This window comes from Bombina bombina, chromosome 7 (genome assembly GCF_027579735.1).
Source record: "Bombina bombina isolate aBomBom1 chromosome 7, aBomBom1.pri, whole genome shotgun sequence".
Taxonomy (NCBI): Eukaryota; Metazoa; Chordata; class Amphibia; order Anura; family Bombinatoridae; genus Bombina; species Bombina bombina.
Window position 1 is genome coordinate 557,579,030 of NC_069505.1, and position 17,237 is coordinate 557,596,266.

General features: G+C 39.6%; 1 protein-coding gene across 1 annotated transcript in view; it reads right to left on the bottom strand.

The window, feature by feature from the left end:
- The window catches only part of LOC128667037 (H-2 class I histocompatibility antigen, Q9 alpha chain), a gene marked incomplete in the record, with an annotated part of 303,896 nt that overhangs the window by 158,555 nt on the left and 128,104 nt on the right, over positions 1–17,237 (bottom strand). Inside the window, 1 exon segment of the mRNA XM_053721901.1 lies at positions 11,189–11,461. Within this exon segment, the coding sequence (XP_053577876.1) occupies positions 11,189–11,461 (273 nt within the window).

The window sequence follows — 17,237 nt, forward strand, 5'->3', positions numbered from 1 at the left end:
GGAGTTCTGGGTTTCGAGAAATCGGAGCTGGGAGTATTTCTGTTTGGTCGGTAGTTGAGGGGCTGTGAGGGAATAGATTGTTACTAACTATTTATATATTCCTTCCATAAGAATAATATGTTATGAAATTCGTCTATTCGCTTAGTGCGGGTGTAATGGTATTTTTCTAGTTGGAGATAATGTGTGACATTTGTTATCCGGACTGCAAGGGATGGTAAAGTTGTTTTTTTCCAGTTGAGTGGTATTAGCCTCTTTGCTGAATTAATTGCGATGGTGAGGAGTGTTCGTTTTAGTTTGCATGTGATTTTAGGGAGTTTGTTAAAGAGAAAAACCCAAGGTGTGAGCGGGAGTGGTGCTCCCAGAACTTTCTCGATTTCTGGCTTGAGGGTGTGCCAGTAGGATATTACTATCGGGCAGGTCCACCAGATGTGTGCAAAAGTTGCCGGTTCTCCACATTCTCTCCAGCACATGGTGGTCGTGTTGGGAAATAAATGGTGCAGTCGAACAGGTGTATAGTACCATCTGCTCAATAATTTTATATTCATTTCCAGCATCGAAATAGATGAGGCTTTTGTCATTTGTTGGAAAATAATGGTCCAGTCTTGTAAGTCTAGGGTGGTTTCAAGATCTGCTTCCCATTTAGCTATATATGTAGGGGGTGTTGCATGGGACACCTGCGACAACATCTTATATACTAAAGATAAGATTCCCCTCTGTGGGTGGGGTTGGAAGCATACTGTTTCAAATTGGGAGAGGCGTCTTGTCAATTGAAGTTTAAAAGGATGTGTTGATAGGTAGTGTTTCAGCTGTGTGTAAGTATACCAATTTTGAAAATGTATCCCAGGAGTGTCACAGACTACCTGTTGTGGTTGGATGTCTTTATCTTTATATAAAAGGTGATGTGGGATTGAGCTTTGCAGAGAGGAGGTAAGGTGGGCCGTGTTGGGTGTTTTTATCAGGAAGTAGAACGGTGTTTTTTTGCTGACTGGTGTTAAGGGGGAGTACACGGTGGAGATCTTAGGGTATTTCTTGAGTATTTTATCCCATTGTCTAAACGTTTCATTCACCAGTCTTGGAGTTGTATGTAATAGTTTACGTTGGGCATTGGGAATCCAGCAATTCCCACATAGATAGTGTTTATCAGAGAGTGTTTGCTCTAGTTGAATCCACTCTTTGTTCATGTTATGTTTGCACCAGTCGGCAATTTGTGTGAGGAACACTGCCTGTCTGTAGCGTGATATATTGGGGGCTCCTACACCACCCGACTCTTTTGGGCGATATAAAGTGGAGGTGGCAATGCAAGGTCTTTTGTGTGACCATATGAAACAGTTAATTTGCTTTTGCAGGGAGAATAATAGGTGTTCCGGGAGCGGGATTGGGAGGGTTTGCAGAATGTATAGAATTTTAGGTAAGATGATCATTTTGATCGCGTTAATTTTCCCTAACCAGGAGAGAGGTTTAAGGTTCCATGCGTTAAGGATGTTATGGATTGTCGAGTTGAGAGTTTTATAGTTTAAGGAAATTATGGTTTCCGTAGATGGTGAGATATATACTCCTAGGTATTTAATGGCCTTGGGCTGTATGCGGAAATGTTAGCGCTGTTGGGTTCTGTCTATTATATCTGAATGTAAGTTTATGGCCAGTAGTTCAGATTTTGTGATGTTAATTTTAAAATTGGAATATGTAACGTAAAGTTGCAGAGTTTGCATCAAGGGAGGCAATGACTGCTCGGGATCTGTTAGTGTTAAGAAGATATCATCCACGTATAAGGTTATCTTGTATATAGTGGAACCAATCTTAAACCCTTGAATGCTGGCGTTGTTTCTCACATGGGAGGCAAGCACTTCCATTGCTATTATGAATAGGAGGGGTGAGAGTGGACAGCCCTGCCTTGTTCCATTAATAATTTTAAAAGGGGAGGAAACGGAGTCATTTAATTTGATTTTGGCTTGTGGGTTATTGTAAAGGGTGAATATTTTTCCTATGATCTCTTGGGGGAAGCCAAATACATGCATAGTTTGTTTCAGGAAAGACCAATTTAGCCTATCGAAGGCCTTTTCTGCGTCCATTGATAAGAATATCAACGGGATTTTTTGGGTTGTTGCATACTCCATAAGGTCTATTACTTTGGTGGTGTTATCCCTAGCTTCCCTAGAGGGGGTAAAACCTGCTTGGTTGATGTGTATGATGGAGGGTAAGATTAGATTAATTCTGGTGGCTATGATCTTTGCAAAAAGTTTTACATCAAAATTCAAAAGGGAAATAGGGCGGAAGTTTGCAGGTGTGTTTGGGGGCTTGCCTGGCTTCGGGAGTACCACTACTTGGGCTTCTAGCATTGAAGGTGGGAAGGGATTGTCGTCTGTGACTTCATTGAACATCGCAGTGAGGTGAGGTGTCAGTGCGGCCGAAAAGGTCTTATAGTATTTGGCTGTAAAGCCATCTGGCCCTGGGCTTTTCCCAATTTTTAGGGACTTTATGGCTATTTGAACTTCTCGGGGGGATATTGGTTTGTTAAGTTGGTTTTTTTGATCATCCGTCAGCACTGGCATTGGATATTTTGTGATATACTCTATAAGTTTTGCTGAGTGATCTGTTATGGGGTCTTCTTTCTGGAAGTTATATATTGATGTGTAGTATTCGTGAAAGGACTGCAAGATGTCTGGGGTGGTTTGGAGTGGTTTCCCTTTGGGGTTTTGTAACTCATAGATGTGGGATTTGAATCGCTTTTTCTTTAACGCTCTGGCTAAAAGTTTACCAGCCCTATTATTTTCGAAATAGAACATGCTATTGGTTCGTTTGCATTGAGAATAGTACTCTATGTCTAGGAAGTTGTCTAGTTCTTCTCGAGTTGTTTGGATTTCAGTTAGAATGCTAGTGTCTGTTGGGGATTTCTTATGTGCGTACTCAAGCTGGGCGTATTTTGTTGTTAGATCCTGGTATCTTTTACGATTGGTCTGAGTGTAATGGGCTTTCATTTTGATTAACTCCCCGCGGAGTACACATTTATGTGCCTCCCAAATAGTGAAGTTATTGTCAATCAAGCTTGAGTTTATGGCAAAATATTCCTCAATAGATCTAGTTAGTTTAGGAATTTGGTCTGGATGGTCGAGGAGACTGTCATCCATTTTCCACTGATATGGATTGAGGGGAGTGTTGGGCCAAGTGAATTTAAGTTGGACAGATAAATGGTCTGACCAGAAAGTAGGTATTATGTTGCACCTATTTATGTGAGTGAGACCTTTCTGGTTTGTAAGGATGTAATCGAATCTACTGTAGGATTTATTAGGGTGGGAAAAGAAAGTATAATCTCTTCTCTCCCGGTGCATGAATCTCCAGGCATCATAAAGATTAATTTCTCTCATTCCTTGCCAGATGGCTCTAGAAAGTTTTTTGGGGATTTGTATGTTTGCATTGGTGCTATCAATGGTAGGCTGTAAAGGTACATTGAAGTCTCCGGCTAGAAAGATTGGGCCTTTGGCTAGGTCTAGTATCTTCGTGAACATAGTGCGAAAAAAGGGGAGTTGGTGAGTGTTAGGAGCATATATGTTTATGAGTGTTATGGGTCTGCCATACAGTAGGCCCGTCAAACCTAGAAATCGGCCTTCTCTGTCTGTTACTCTTTTGATTATGGTAAATGGAGTGGATTTGTGTATTAAAATGCTCACTCCGTTCTTTTTGTTCGGGCTAGTGCTGTGGAAATGTGTGGTAAAGTGTTTTCCGAAATATTTGGGAATGTTATGTGATTTAATGTGCGTTTCCTGATGGAAGAGTATATCTATGTGGCGTTTTGTTAGATCGGACAAGGCTTTAGATCTTTTTATGTTGATGATGTTTTAATCAAAAGTACAGACTTTGAGAAACACATCACAGAACTCAAACATGTCCACAGCCAACTTAAAAGGGCAGGTGTCAAATTATCCCTACAAAAAGCTCAATGGTGCCGCTCTCGGGTAAACTTCTTAGGACATGAAGTTACTTCTGAAGGGTTAAATCCTCAGAAGAAAAAGGTGGAAGCTATAATAAATTCCAAAAACTCAAGTAACTTAAAAGAATTGAGATCATTCCTGGTTATGACAAATTATTTACGCAAATTTATTGATAATTATGCAGAATTAGCTAAACCACTGCTACTTCTTCTAAAAAAGGATGTGAAATGTCACTGGAGTGAGGCTCAAGAGACAGCCATCAGAGAGCTGAAGAGAAAACTCACTCAAGCACCTTGCTTAGTGTACCCTGAAGGGGGTAAATCTTTCTTCTTATAGACAGGCTACACAGATATAAGCATGAGTGCTGTTTTAAATGAAAAGCATGATAATCTAAGCAAAGTCATTGCTTATGCGAGCAAAACTCTATCCCCAAGAGAAATAAAATTTAGCAATTGCGAATAAAGCCCTCTTATCTACTGTATGGGCTCTACAAAATTTCCGCAGCTATATAAAGGGCGAGAAAATTATTGTAGAAACGGCCCACCAGCCTTTGCTATATCTGCGAAGTGAGAGAATAAGAGATGGGAATTTGTCTTATAGCCACATAACAGCTTGGATTCTTTCCTTACAAGGCTGGCCTTTAGAAATTCGCTACAAGCAGAATAAAAAGAATCCAGTCGCACATGGACTTGCTGAGCTCCATGACTGTACTGCTAAGGATCATGGGGAAGAATTATTAGAAGATGATTTCCTGGAGGAACAATTGCTTTCCCCGTATAAGATATACAATGAGGACCATTGTTAAACATTACCTTGGGTATATGTTGATGGTTGTTCTTACCATGCCACTATTGATAATGAGCACAGATTAGTTGCCGGCATTGGTATAACTTGGGCAAATGGATTCCCAAATATTTCTATAGGTTTCAACATTGGACCAAGATCCAGTCAAGTTGCAAAACTCACTGCTGTTCTAAAAACCATTGAAATGGCTATTGAACACGGTATTCATGAATTTGTAATCATTACCGACTCAAATTACGTGCGTGACAGTTTTGTTGAATACCTGCCAACTTGGAAAAGAAATGGCATGCAGAAAACTAACAACAAACCAGTCAAACATGGCAAGTTGTTCTGCGAGATTGATAATCTGGTGGTATCCAATGGTTTAACCATACACTAGGAAAAAAGACCAAGGGTCATTCCAGGGTTTCAAGTCCTGGTAAGGAAGGCACTGATCTTGCTGATTCATTAGCCAAACAAGGAGCAATAACTGGAGAGCTCCTTAATATCGACCACTTAATGGGGGCAATTCAGGTAGAAGCCATTACCAGAAACCAGGCTAAACAACAGAGTGAGCCTAACTTGGTACAATGGAGTCAGGATTCTCCTAGTGAGGACCTGATCACTAGTCAAAAAGAAGACCCCATTGTAGGCATCTTCTATTAACACATAGAAGATCCTGAAAGCAACCCCATCTCAAAAGATGATTGTATTGGCAAGGAAGATTTTAGAATCTTAATGAAATCCAGATCACAATTCAAGTTACAGGATGGTTTGTTAATTAGAACCTCCAAAACTGGCATCCAACAATGGGTGGTACCTACAAGGTTTAGAGGTCTAATGCTTCAACATGCCCATGATGCCCCCACATCTGGCTATTGTGGCACAAAATTAACGTATGAAATATTGCGTGATTACGCCTTTTGGCCGCACATGTTGAAAGATGTTCAAACATATTGTCAAGGTCGTTTAATCTGTCCACAGTTCTAACCCACTGCACCAACGCATAGAGTGCCATTGCAGAAAAGGGGATGGTAATGCCATGGTCAGATATACAAATTGATTTTATTGGTCCAGTAACTAGGTCATCAAGAGGTAACAAATACATGTTAACAGTGACATGCCTGTTCACTAAATGGGTAGAGTGCATCAGTGCACCTAACAATAATGCTGAAACATGCGCAGCGTTGCTCATCAACCACGTGTTTTCCAGATTTGGTTTACCCCAGCGAAACGAATCTGATCGAGGGACCCACTTCACTAGCGTAGTGATAACCAAAATGTGGAAAATACTAGGGGTCAAAAGAAAGCTCCATATTGCTTATAGAGCTGCCTCGAGTGGTGGTGTAGAGCATTACAACCAATCCATTGTGAAAATCCTCAAAAAGTTTGTAAATGAAACTGGTAAAGACTGGGATGTAAAATTACCTCTAGCGCTAATGGCATTAAGAGCAACTCCAAGTAGTGATACTAAGATGTCACCTTTTGAATTGATGACTGGTAGAAGAATGGTTCTACCTCAACATCTACTGTACTGCACATCAGACCAGAACTTGATAAATGCTGCCAATACGCATCAATATGTGGAGAACCTAAGGAAGCACCTGCAATATGCCTTTGCATTTGCTCAAAGGAACATAGAAAAATCTGCAACTGCCACTAAAACCTATTATGATCTCAAAACGTCTAAAAAGGAATATGAAATAGATGATAAAGTTTATCTTTATAACTTTAGAAGAGATCAGGTTAAGGACAAGAAATTTCTTCCATCATGGAAGGGTCCTTTTGTCATTACTGACAAAATATCTCCAGTCGCCTATAAAATTAGGATTCCTAAAAACGATACTTTTATGGATAAATGGGTCCATATTAATCAGTTCTGAGCATGCCATCCTAGATCCCAACTACAAGTCATAGAGGGAGAATTAAATATCATATCCCCAAATACATTAGACATATTGTAGTTTAAAGATGCCTAGCTAATGAGCATAAGGGCACAAAAATAACAGACCCTCTTCATAGAAGATTGTCTATGATGCATACTGTCAATGCACTCACCAAGCACCACTGACTTTAAGCCAATTCAAATGCATGTAACCTACATCTATTTAAAATTGGAAGGGGGAATTATGTTAGGGTACCTGTGAAGTAACCTTAAATAAACTACAGATGTATTATGGAATCTAATAGTTAAATTTTTAGCTAAAATCTAATTTGTCATGAATTGTGTGGGCTGTAGCCATGGCAGACCAACCCCCACTTCTTCTTGGTTACACAGGAAAGAACAAAAGGTTCAGACCTTTGTATAAGATAAGGCCAGTGGGCCACTTCAAAGTAAATATTAGCATTTTGGAACCCTCAGATGTGTATGTCCATATATGGAGTTTCCTGCCCAAAATGGATAATAGATTTACAGACCCCCCCCCTCACTGCTCAATACAGAGAGAGCCTAAATATCTGTAAAAAACCCTTTGGTGGAAGATATGCATCACTAAAGCCAGGAATATAGTAATTAGCACAGACCTGTTAATTACCCCTGAGCCAACTAAATACACATAAGGCAGCTGAACTCATGTTTACCTACAGACATATGGAAATGCTGTGCCTAAATCTTCATAATAATTTAAAATACACAGATCATATTAAAAACATATATATATATATATATATATATATATATATATATATATATATATATGAAACTGATACTATATTGGAAAAATGTCTGCTGTACTGAACAAGTAGCTATACAGTCAATTTAAAATGTCCAATTTATTTTAAGAATCAACAACCTATTCTTTTTATTTTTCAGGCATCTGACAAGTACACGTGTGGTTGTCCCATAAATTGTGTCATATGTTTTTGTGCACTCAGAAAGAGGTGTACTGAATGTGAAATATGCTGTGTTTGTATGAATATAAGAAAATAATCAAATGCAACTTTAAATGCATTTTAAGATAATACTAATATGATGCTAGAAATAATACTGATATTTCATATTAAAATAATCAGAAAAAAATGGCACAATATGATCCATGTATATTAAACATATGACTTAATACAAGAAATGGTGAGCATATTAAATATACAAAAAAGATCCAAAAAGGAAAGGATGCCAGTAAACGAAGTAAAAGTTGTAAACTTTATTAAAGTAGTTTAAAAGTGTTGGGACATCATATCCCCCAGACTAACAAAGACTAACATGTTTCGGCGTGAGCCGTATTCACAGTCCTTGATTGAAGGACTGTGAATACGGCTCACGCCGAAACATGTTAGTCTTTGTTAGTCTGGGGGATATGATGTCCCAACACTTTTAAACTACTTTAATAAAGTTTACAACTTTTACTTCGTTTACTGGCATCCTTTCCTTTTTGGATCTTTTTTGTTTGCTAAACTTGCCAGAAAGCCAGTAAACAGCCTGCAAAGCCGTCTATGCCCAGCAGCATCCATTTCAATACACGACGGAAGGTATATATATAACTTGCATCTATCAGCTGTTTTTTCTCAACCTTCAACCTAACACTGGAAATTGCAGCCGAATTGAGCTCCAGGAGTGAACCCCCAATCGACCGCAGCTAACGTAAGGAGGAGGCGTGACTACAAGTGACGTCACAAGCACCAAGGGCTTCCGGAAGTTTGCTCAACCACGCAGTGTGGACGGACCAGAGTCCGGGAGCAGCAGAAAGCCGAGACTAGCAACGGACAAGTGATGTGAGGTTAACCTGTCACAGCCACTCTACAGCTCAACCGCACAGCGTGGACAGACCGGAGTCTGGGAGCAACTTTAAAGCCGTGGCGGGTAAGAAACCTTGAGAGTTTTTTTTATCAAATATTACCTTACAGCTCAGCCGCATATCGTGGACAGACCGGGGTCTGGGAGCACTGGGAGGCATTAACATACAGCAACAGAGTTGGTGAGAAAACCTGTTATTATTCCGCATTACAGCACGGTTGTTTAATTGGGGGTTCTGAAATGAATATCAAGTGTTAAAGGATAAATAAAGAGACTGCCCTAATGAAAAGTTATAAAGAATAATATATAACATATACAAGCCGCAAAGCTGATCAATCTAACTAAAGGGACTCATATATATTTTTTATATATCACTTCATTTAAAGGTATGTAAAAAACAGCAAAATGGCAAGCAGAGAAATGTATCGAAAATGCTATTGATTATACATATATATACCATTTTTCTATCTTTTGTACTACTGGACTGACAGCTGGATTTTTTGATTTCTATTACTTATATAGACGTGCAACTAGTTAAAGTGTCTGAGTGAAAAACCTTTGCTTTTATATTAAATATACAATTAAATTATATAGTTTACTGTATCCATGTTAAAAATGAAACTGTTTGTCTTTGCTGCCCCCAATGGCCTAAATCCAATATTACAGCCAAAAGGCATTTGGCTGTTGAAAATTAAATTTCCCAGTAGCCAATCAGGGAGGCGTCTCCCAAATAACCAATCAGGGACAAGCTTCCGAAGGGCCTATCATCCCAATTTCACTGAGGATTAGAATAAAAAGGTGTGGGGTTATATCACGTGATATAACTTCAGGCAAGAGAAAAAAAAGGGTCTCTGCTGCTGAGTTTTTGACTGACAAACTGTTGCCTTGGAATCCAGTCTCTGACGTGCAAATCTGGGCCTAACTTTCATCCATCTGGGCCTAACTTTCATTACCTCTTAATTTATGATGTGAAATTGGACTTATTGGAAAAAAATTGAAACATTAATTTGGTTATTTGTGTAAAGTATAAGAAACTGTTAAATATATTTAATATTTTAAATCAAAGGCTATAGATTAGTTATTAATTTTAAAAGGGCACAATTTGTACTTTAAGCTCATGTTCATAGTCATGTGTAGTTTAACTAGTCATTATTGCTAAATAATTTATTTACTAGACAGGGTTTTACACTCCATATTTATAAGTCAGTCATTATAGTGAACTCTTTCAGAACTGTACATAAACTGGTTATTGTGATTAAATCCCTAGTAGTTATAAATTAAGCATAGTAAATTGGTAATCCATATTGAACTAGAGTTATTGGTTAATAACAGAAGATTCTGGTATTTTATTGTGGTTTTTTAATGTGTTCATTGTGAATAAGGTAAATTGTAAAAGTATATTTTTATGATCTTTGTATAGAATATTGCAATAGCATAAGCGTGTATAGTTTGATTCATAATCTGGTTCCTATAAATATAATTCAATGTGTTTATACATTTTAACTAATCTAAAGAATTTAGGAATTTATATTAATTTTAATTGTTTAGTATATACTTTTTAATTGGGGTTTTATTTTAAAGAATAATAATAAATAAATTGTATTATAACCCGGCCATATACTGACAGCCTGTATGTTCCATAATAGCCATGAGCCCAAACGTCACTACACATAAGCAGACAGAATCACATAACAAACATGATTAAAGTCCCCCACTGTTCAATAACCCCCCTCAGGAGATATTAACCCTTGATTCCATAAAGATAAAGGAGTCCCACTGAGACCCTGTCTTCTATCATCACATGTATTTCCACATTGAAAAGGAAAATTAAACAATCTTACCAGAATCTATGCCGTGGAACAGTAACACAGTCCTTCAAGTTTGACAGATAGTAGCATTGCTTCTTACATGGACTTGAGTGAAGAAAGCAGGCAGTGAAACTCGTCAACGCTGATTGCTTATGGAGCTATTAATATGAGTCGGGATGGTTTCACAGAAAGACTCTCCCTGCATCTCCGGACTCTAACTTTCATCCATGCGTTTACTGAGAGGCTGACAGGACTACTTAAAACTCCAGTCCCATCTTGAAGAGTACTACCCTCCATAAGAGACTACTCCATAATCTTCTGACACTTCTCTGCCAACCTCCTGTGATGAAAGGCAAGGAATGACTGGGGGATGAGGGAAGTGGGGGAGGTATTTAAGCCTTTGGCTTGGGTGTCTTTGCCTCTTCCTGGTGGTCAGGTTCTGTATTTCCCAAAAGTAATGAATGCAACTGTGGACTCTCCCCGTTTAAGAAGAAAATAGGCATCTCTATTTACTGAACAATCTGGGAGTGGTCAGATGGGGACAAGAATGTTCAATGTATGTTTTATGCAACAATATTTTGTCATCTTGTTGTTCAGTGACCACCTAGTGATGTACCTATATCTCTGTGTGACAATATGGACGGGTGTTAGTGACAGTCACATGTAACATACACGTAATTATTTTATACTTGCAGTAGAAGTTCTGGGTGCTGCTCTCACATAACCAGTAATAATTTAGTTCAGTTATTTTACTTATTTAGTTCCTGTAAATTACACATCACAGTCGAGTATCTCACAGTAGTTACAAGTAATAGAAATAAGCAGCAAGTGACAATCAGACTCTATTAGATCAAGTAAAGTGATTGGCTGAGGAATCTAATTTACCCCTCACTGATGCTTCTAAACTTCTCATTGCTCCTGTTATTGGTAACACTCACCCCAAAGCACAGTAAGTGGCTCCTTCAGGCTGCTGTGATCCACATGACAGGAGAAACTGTCCCCGTCCTTAGGTATCACCTCCACAGTGACCCTGAGCTGATAGGTCCCATCAGGGTTGGGGAGGACCTGTGCTGCCTCCTCTGACATTAAATCGATTTCTCCGTTCTTCACCCACTTGACATCCACAGCTTTAGGGTAAAACCCGTACACCCGGCAGTGAAGCTTTGTCCCAGCGTCTGATTGGTGACCAGAAACCTTCACTTGTGAGATAACTAATAAAGACAAAACACATTATTACTGATATTATGTGAGAGAACTAATAAAGATAAAATACATTATTACTGATATTATGTGAGAGAACTAATAAAGATAAAACACATTATTACTGATATTATGTGAGAGAACTAATAAAGACAAAACACATTATTACTTATGTGACAGAACTAATAAGGACAAAACACATTCAGCTAGATTGCGAGTTTTGAGCGCTATAGGGATTTTAATGACCGCCACAAAAGCGGCGTTATTTCACCTCCCTATAGCGCTGGTATTACAGGTTTAAAAAAAGCAGGCTTGTGTGTGCAAAATGGTTGCGTTGAGATCCATACCGCACCTAAATCAAGCGCTGCTTTGACGTGCTCGTGCACGATTTCCCCACAGACATCAATGGGGAGAGCCGGCAAAAAAAAGCCTAACACCTGCGATTGCGGAATGAAAAGCTTCGTAACGCGGCCCCATTGATGTCTATAGGAAAAATGAAAACTAATGTATAAACTTAACACCCTAACATAAACCCCGAGTCTAAACACCCCTAATCTGCTGCCCTCGACATCGCCGCCACCTACATACAGTTATTAACCCCTAATCTGCCACCCCCAACATCACTGCAACCTACATAAAACTATTAACCCCTAATCTGCCGCTCCTGATGTTGCCGCCACTATACTAAAGTTATTAACCCCTAAACCTCTGGCCTCCCACATCACTACCACTAAATAAATCCATTCATCCCTAAACCTAACACTAACCCTAACGTAACCCTAACTCTAATGTAACCCTAACACCCCCTAACTTTAACATAATTAAAATAGAGCTAAACTAAAGTTACAATTATTAACTAAATAATAATAACTATTTAAAACTAAATACAAACTTACCTGTAAAATAAAACCTAAGCTAGCTACAATATAACTAATAGTTATATTGTAGCTAGCTTAGGTTTTATTTTTATTTCACAGGTAAGTTTGTATTTATTTTAACTAGGTAGACTAGTTAGTAAATAGTTATTAACTATTTAATAACTACCTAGTTAAAATAAATACAAACTCACCTGTGAAATAAAACCTAACCTGCCTTACACTAAAACCTAACATTACAAAAAAAACTAAACACTAAAATTACTAAAAATAAAAATAACAAAATTACATAAAAAACCAAACACTAAATTACAAAAAATAAGAAACAGATTATCAAAAACAAAAAAGAATTACACCTAATCTAATAGCCCTATAAAAATAAAAAAGCCCCCCAAATAAAAAAAAACCCTAGCCTACAATAAACTACCAATGGCCCTTAAAAGGGCCTTTTGTGGGGCATTGCCCCAAATATATCAGCTCTTTTACCTGTAAAAAAAATAGAAACACGCCCCAACAGTAAAACCCACCACCCCCACAACCAACCCCAAAAAAATAAAATAACTATCTAAAAAAAAACTAAGCTCCCCATTGCCCTGAAAGGGGAATTTGTATGGGCATTGCCCTTAAAAGAAACTTCATTCTACATTGACCATCGGAAGAAGAGGATGCTCAGCGCCGGATGTCTTGAAGATGGACCTGCTCCGTGCCGGATGGATGAAGATATAAGATGCTGTCTGGATGAAGACTTCTGCCCGCTTGGATGAAGACTTCTGCCGGCTTCGATGAGGACTTCTGCCCGCTTGGATGAAGACTTCTGCCGCCTGGATGAGGATGGATGTCCGGTCTTCAAAAACTGTAAGTGGATCTTCGGGGGTTAGTGTTAGGTTTTTTTAAGGGTTTATTGGGTGGGTTTTATTTTTGATTAGGGTCTTTGGGCAATGTTAAATATTTGATCATTTCTTTTTATTTTGGGTAAAAAACCCTTCTCCTAAAAAGACCTCAGCCGATGCAAAAGAGTCAAATTTATAGAAGTTTGAAAAAGAAAGAATAGAGGACCAGGTTGCAAACTTGCAAATGTGTTCCATAAAAGGCTCCATTGTGAATGCCCACAAGGTAAAGAAGTAGCCGTAGCCTACTGTCTTTAACGTTGAACAGAAAACTGACGAAAATCCTTAGTTGCTGTACAAAGAATCCTAATACATGTACCACGTCCTGCAAAGAAGGATTAGATCAAAAGGAAACAACCACAATCTCTTAATTAAAGTTCCATTCTGAAACTACTTTAGGGAGAAACACTAATTTAGTACATAAAAACCCACCTTATCCGATAAAAAATAGGGTAAGGAGGCTCATACTGAAATGCTGAGAGCTCTGACTCCACAAGCAGAGGAAATAGTAACAAGAAACAAAACTTTCCAAGATAACAACTTGAAATCTAAGGAATGCAACGGCTCAAACTGAGCCCCTTGAAGGACCTTAAGAACTAAACTAAGACTCCAAGGAGAAGTAACTGAGTTGAACACAGGCCTGATCCTGACCAAGGCCTGACCAAACGATTGTACGTCTGGGAATTGACCAGACTTTTAAGTAACACAATAGACAAGGCAGCTATTTGACCCCTTTAGGGTAACTTTTCCAATAATTCCTTCTCCAAACCTTCTTGGAGAAGGGACATAGGTCTAGGAATCCGAACTCTACTCGAAGAGTACCCTTTGGATTCACACCAGTATTTTATCTTATGGTAAACATTCCTAGTCACAGGATTACGAGCCTGAATCATGGTCTCAATGACTGATTCCGAAAATCCACGCTTGGATAAAATAAAGCGTTCATCTACAAGTAGTCAGCTTCAGAAAAACTAGACTTGGATGAAAGAAGGGTCCTTGAAATAGAAGGTCCTTCCTCAACGGAAGTCTCCAAGGTGGAAGAGGTGACATGTCCACCAGGACTGTATACTAATTCCTGCAAGGCCACGCCGGTGTAAAGAGGACCACCAATGCCCTCCCCTGCTTAATTCAAGCCATAACTCATGGAAGAGAAGCAAACGGAGGAAATAGGTATGCAAGACTGAAAATCCAAGGTACCGCCAGAGCATCAATTAGTACAACCTGAGGGTTCCTTGATCTCGACCCGAACCTCGGAAGCTTGGCATTCTGACAAGAAGCCATGAGATCCAATTCCAACTGACCCCCTTTGAGAATCAGGTCGGGTGAAAGGTCTGCCTGCTGAAGAAGTCCGCCTCTCAGATGTCCACTTCTGGAATGGCTACCTCTGTCATGGCCAAAGAACTCAGAGTTCCTCCCTGATGTTGATGTAAGCCATTGAGGTTATATTGCCCGACTGGAATCTGATGAACCAGGCCGAAGCTAACTGAGGCCAGGCCAGAAGGGGATTGAAGATTGCTCTCAATTACAGATTGTTTCTGAGTAGAACAGACTCCAACTGAGTCTGATGCTCCCCAGTCCAAAAGGTTGGTCTCTGTTGTCACAATCATCCAGGAAGAACTGTGAAAGCAGGAGCCCTGGGACAGAAGATCCTGAGACAACCACCAAAGTAGAAAATCCCTTGTGTCCTGCTCCAGCTGTAACTCCCACTACCTGAGTATGCTTTAACTGCCGAGTTCTGAGGTGGAACCGGGCGGACGGGATGATGTCCAATGCCACTACCATCAGCCCAATTACCTCCATGCACATGGCCACTGATGGCCGAAGAGAGGACTGAAGTGCTAGGCAAGAATCGAAAATCTTTGATTTCCTGACTACTGTCAGACTTCATTGATGAGGAAAGAAATATAGTTCTCCAAAAAAAAAAAAAACTATTCCAAATATTCCTTCTATGCATGAGAATGCAAGAAAGATAACCCCATTTCCGTGAGTGATCTTGCTTATTGAAAGGAAGGCGCCTGAACCAGAAATTCATCCAGATAAGGTGCCAATTCAATGCACCGCAATCGGAGCACCACCAGCAGGGATCCTAGAACCCTTGAGAAAATTCTGGGAGCTGTGGCAAGGCCAAATAAAAGAACCACAAACTGGAAGTGTTTGTTTAGAAACACACACTTTAGAACTTAAGATGGTCCTTGTGGATGGGAACATGCAAGTAAGCGTCCTTTAAAGAATGGAACAAATAGATTCCATCTTGAAGGACGGCGCTCTGAGAAACTTGTTTAGACTCTTGAGATCTAAAATTGGTCTGAAGGTTCCCTCCTTCTTGGGAACCACGAACAGATTGGAATAGAGTCCCAGACTTAGTTCCTGCAATAGAACAGGAACTATCACTCCCAGGTCGGAGAGGTTCCATACATAGTGTAAGAACACCTCTCTTTTTCTGCAGATAATCTTGAAAGCAGAAACCTGCCCCTGGGAGAAAAAAGTTTTAAACTCTAGTTTGTATCCCTGGGCAGACCCTTCATGCTGTCTTTGATTCACCAGCAGGCTTCTTGGATTGCTTTCCCCATTCCAAGACTGACTGGGTCTCCAGGAAGGCTTAGACTGCTCCTGCTTGGAAGAAGGAGTAGAAGGATTTCCTTTGATATTTCAAAATACTCTGACGTGCTTTTTGTTTTTGTTTATTTCTCTTATCATGAGGGAGGGAATGTCCCTTACCTCCGTCAAACTAGGTCCAAACAAGGTCTTCCCCTTGTAAGGAATCGCCAAAAGTTTAAACTTAGATGAGACATCCACAGATTAATATTTTAACCATAAAACTCTGCGGGCCAATATGGCAAAACCTGAAATCTTAGCTCCCAACTTAATAATCTGAAGGGAAGCATCTGTAATAAAGGAGTTGGCTAACTTAAGTGCCTTTATCCTATCCTGGATTTCCTCAAGAGGAGTGTCTGTCTGGATAGAATCAGGCAACGTATCAAACCAGTACACCGCCGCACTGGTGACAGTAGCAATACAAACTGCCGGTTGTTGTAAACCCTGACGTACATACATACATTCCCTGGGTACCATTGCCAAGACTCCTTGATAGAGTCTGCTATAGGCAACCTCTTTTTTTTAAGAAATGGAGAAAAGTGGATACCCAGTTTCTCCCATTCCTTTGCAATCAGACCCGTACCTCGGATCTCCGTAGCCCTATCTGGTAGAGGAATTACGTCTAGCATGGAGGGCACATCAAAATCTTTGTATAGTTTACTGGACTTATTAGGATTGACTATGCCGGTAATGTCGGAGTCGTCCAGGGTAACAAAAACCTCCTTAAGTAACAACCGGAGGTGTTCAAGCTTAAACCTGAAAGAAACAACTTCAGTATCAGATAAAGGTATTACACAGACTGAATCTGAGATTACCCCCTTATATACTACCAAAGTATCTTCCTCTTCAGGCTTCACTGAAGAAACATTCGGAATAGCTACTACTGTATCAGCAACGTTATTCACTGATTAAATACATTTCCTCAAGCGCTTTCCCTGCAGCATGGGAAAAGCAGACAATGCATCAGATACCGCCGATGACATTAGAGAAGCGATGTCTTGCAAACTAACTCCAGGTGGAGTTTGAGAGGAAGCGCAGGGCACTGCATGTGTGGGCTATAAAAAAATATAATTTATGCTTACCTGATAAATTCATTTCTCTTGTAGTGTAGTCAGTCCACGGGTCATCCATTACTTATGGGATTATTACTCCTCCCTAACAGGAAGTGCAAGAGGATCACCCAAGCAGAGCTGCTATATAGCTCCTCCCCTCTACTTCATATCCAGTCATTCGACCGAAACCAAACGAGAAAGGAGAAACTACAGGGTGCAGTGGTGACTGGAGTTTAATTAAAATTTAGACCTACCGTAAAAACAGGGTGGGCCGTGGACTGACTACACTACAAGAGAAATGAATTTATCAGGTAAGCATAAATTATATTTTCTCTTGTTAAGTGTAGTCAGTCCACGGGTCATCCATTACTTATGGGA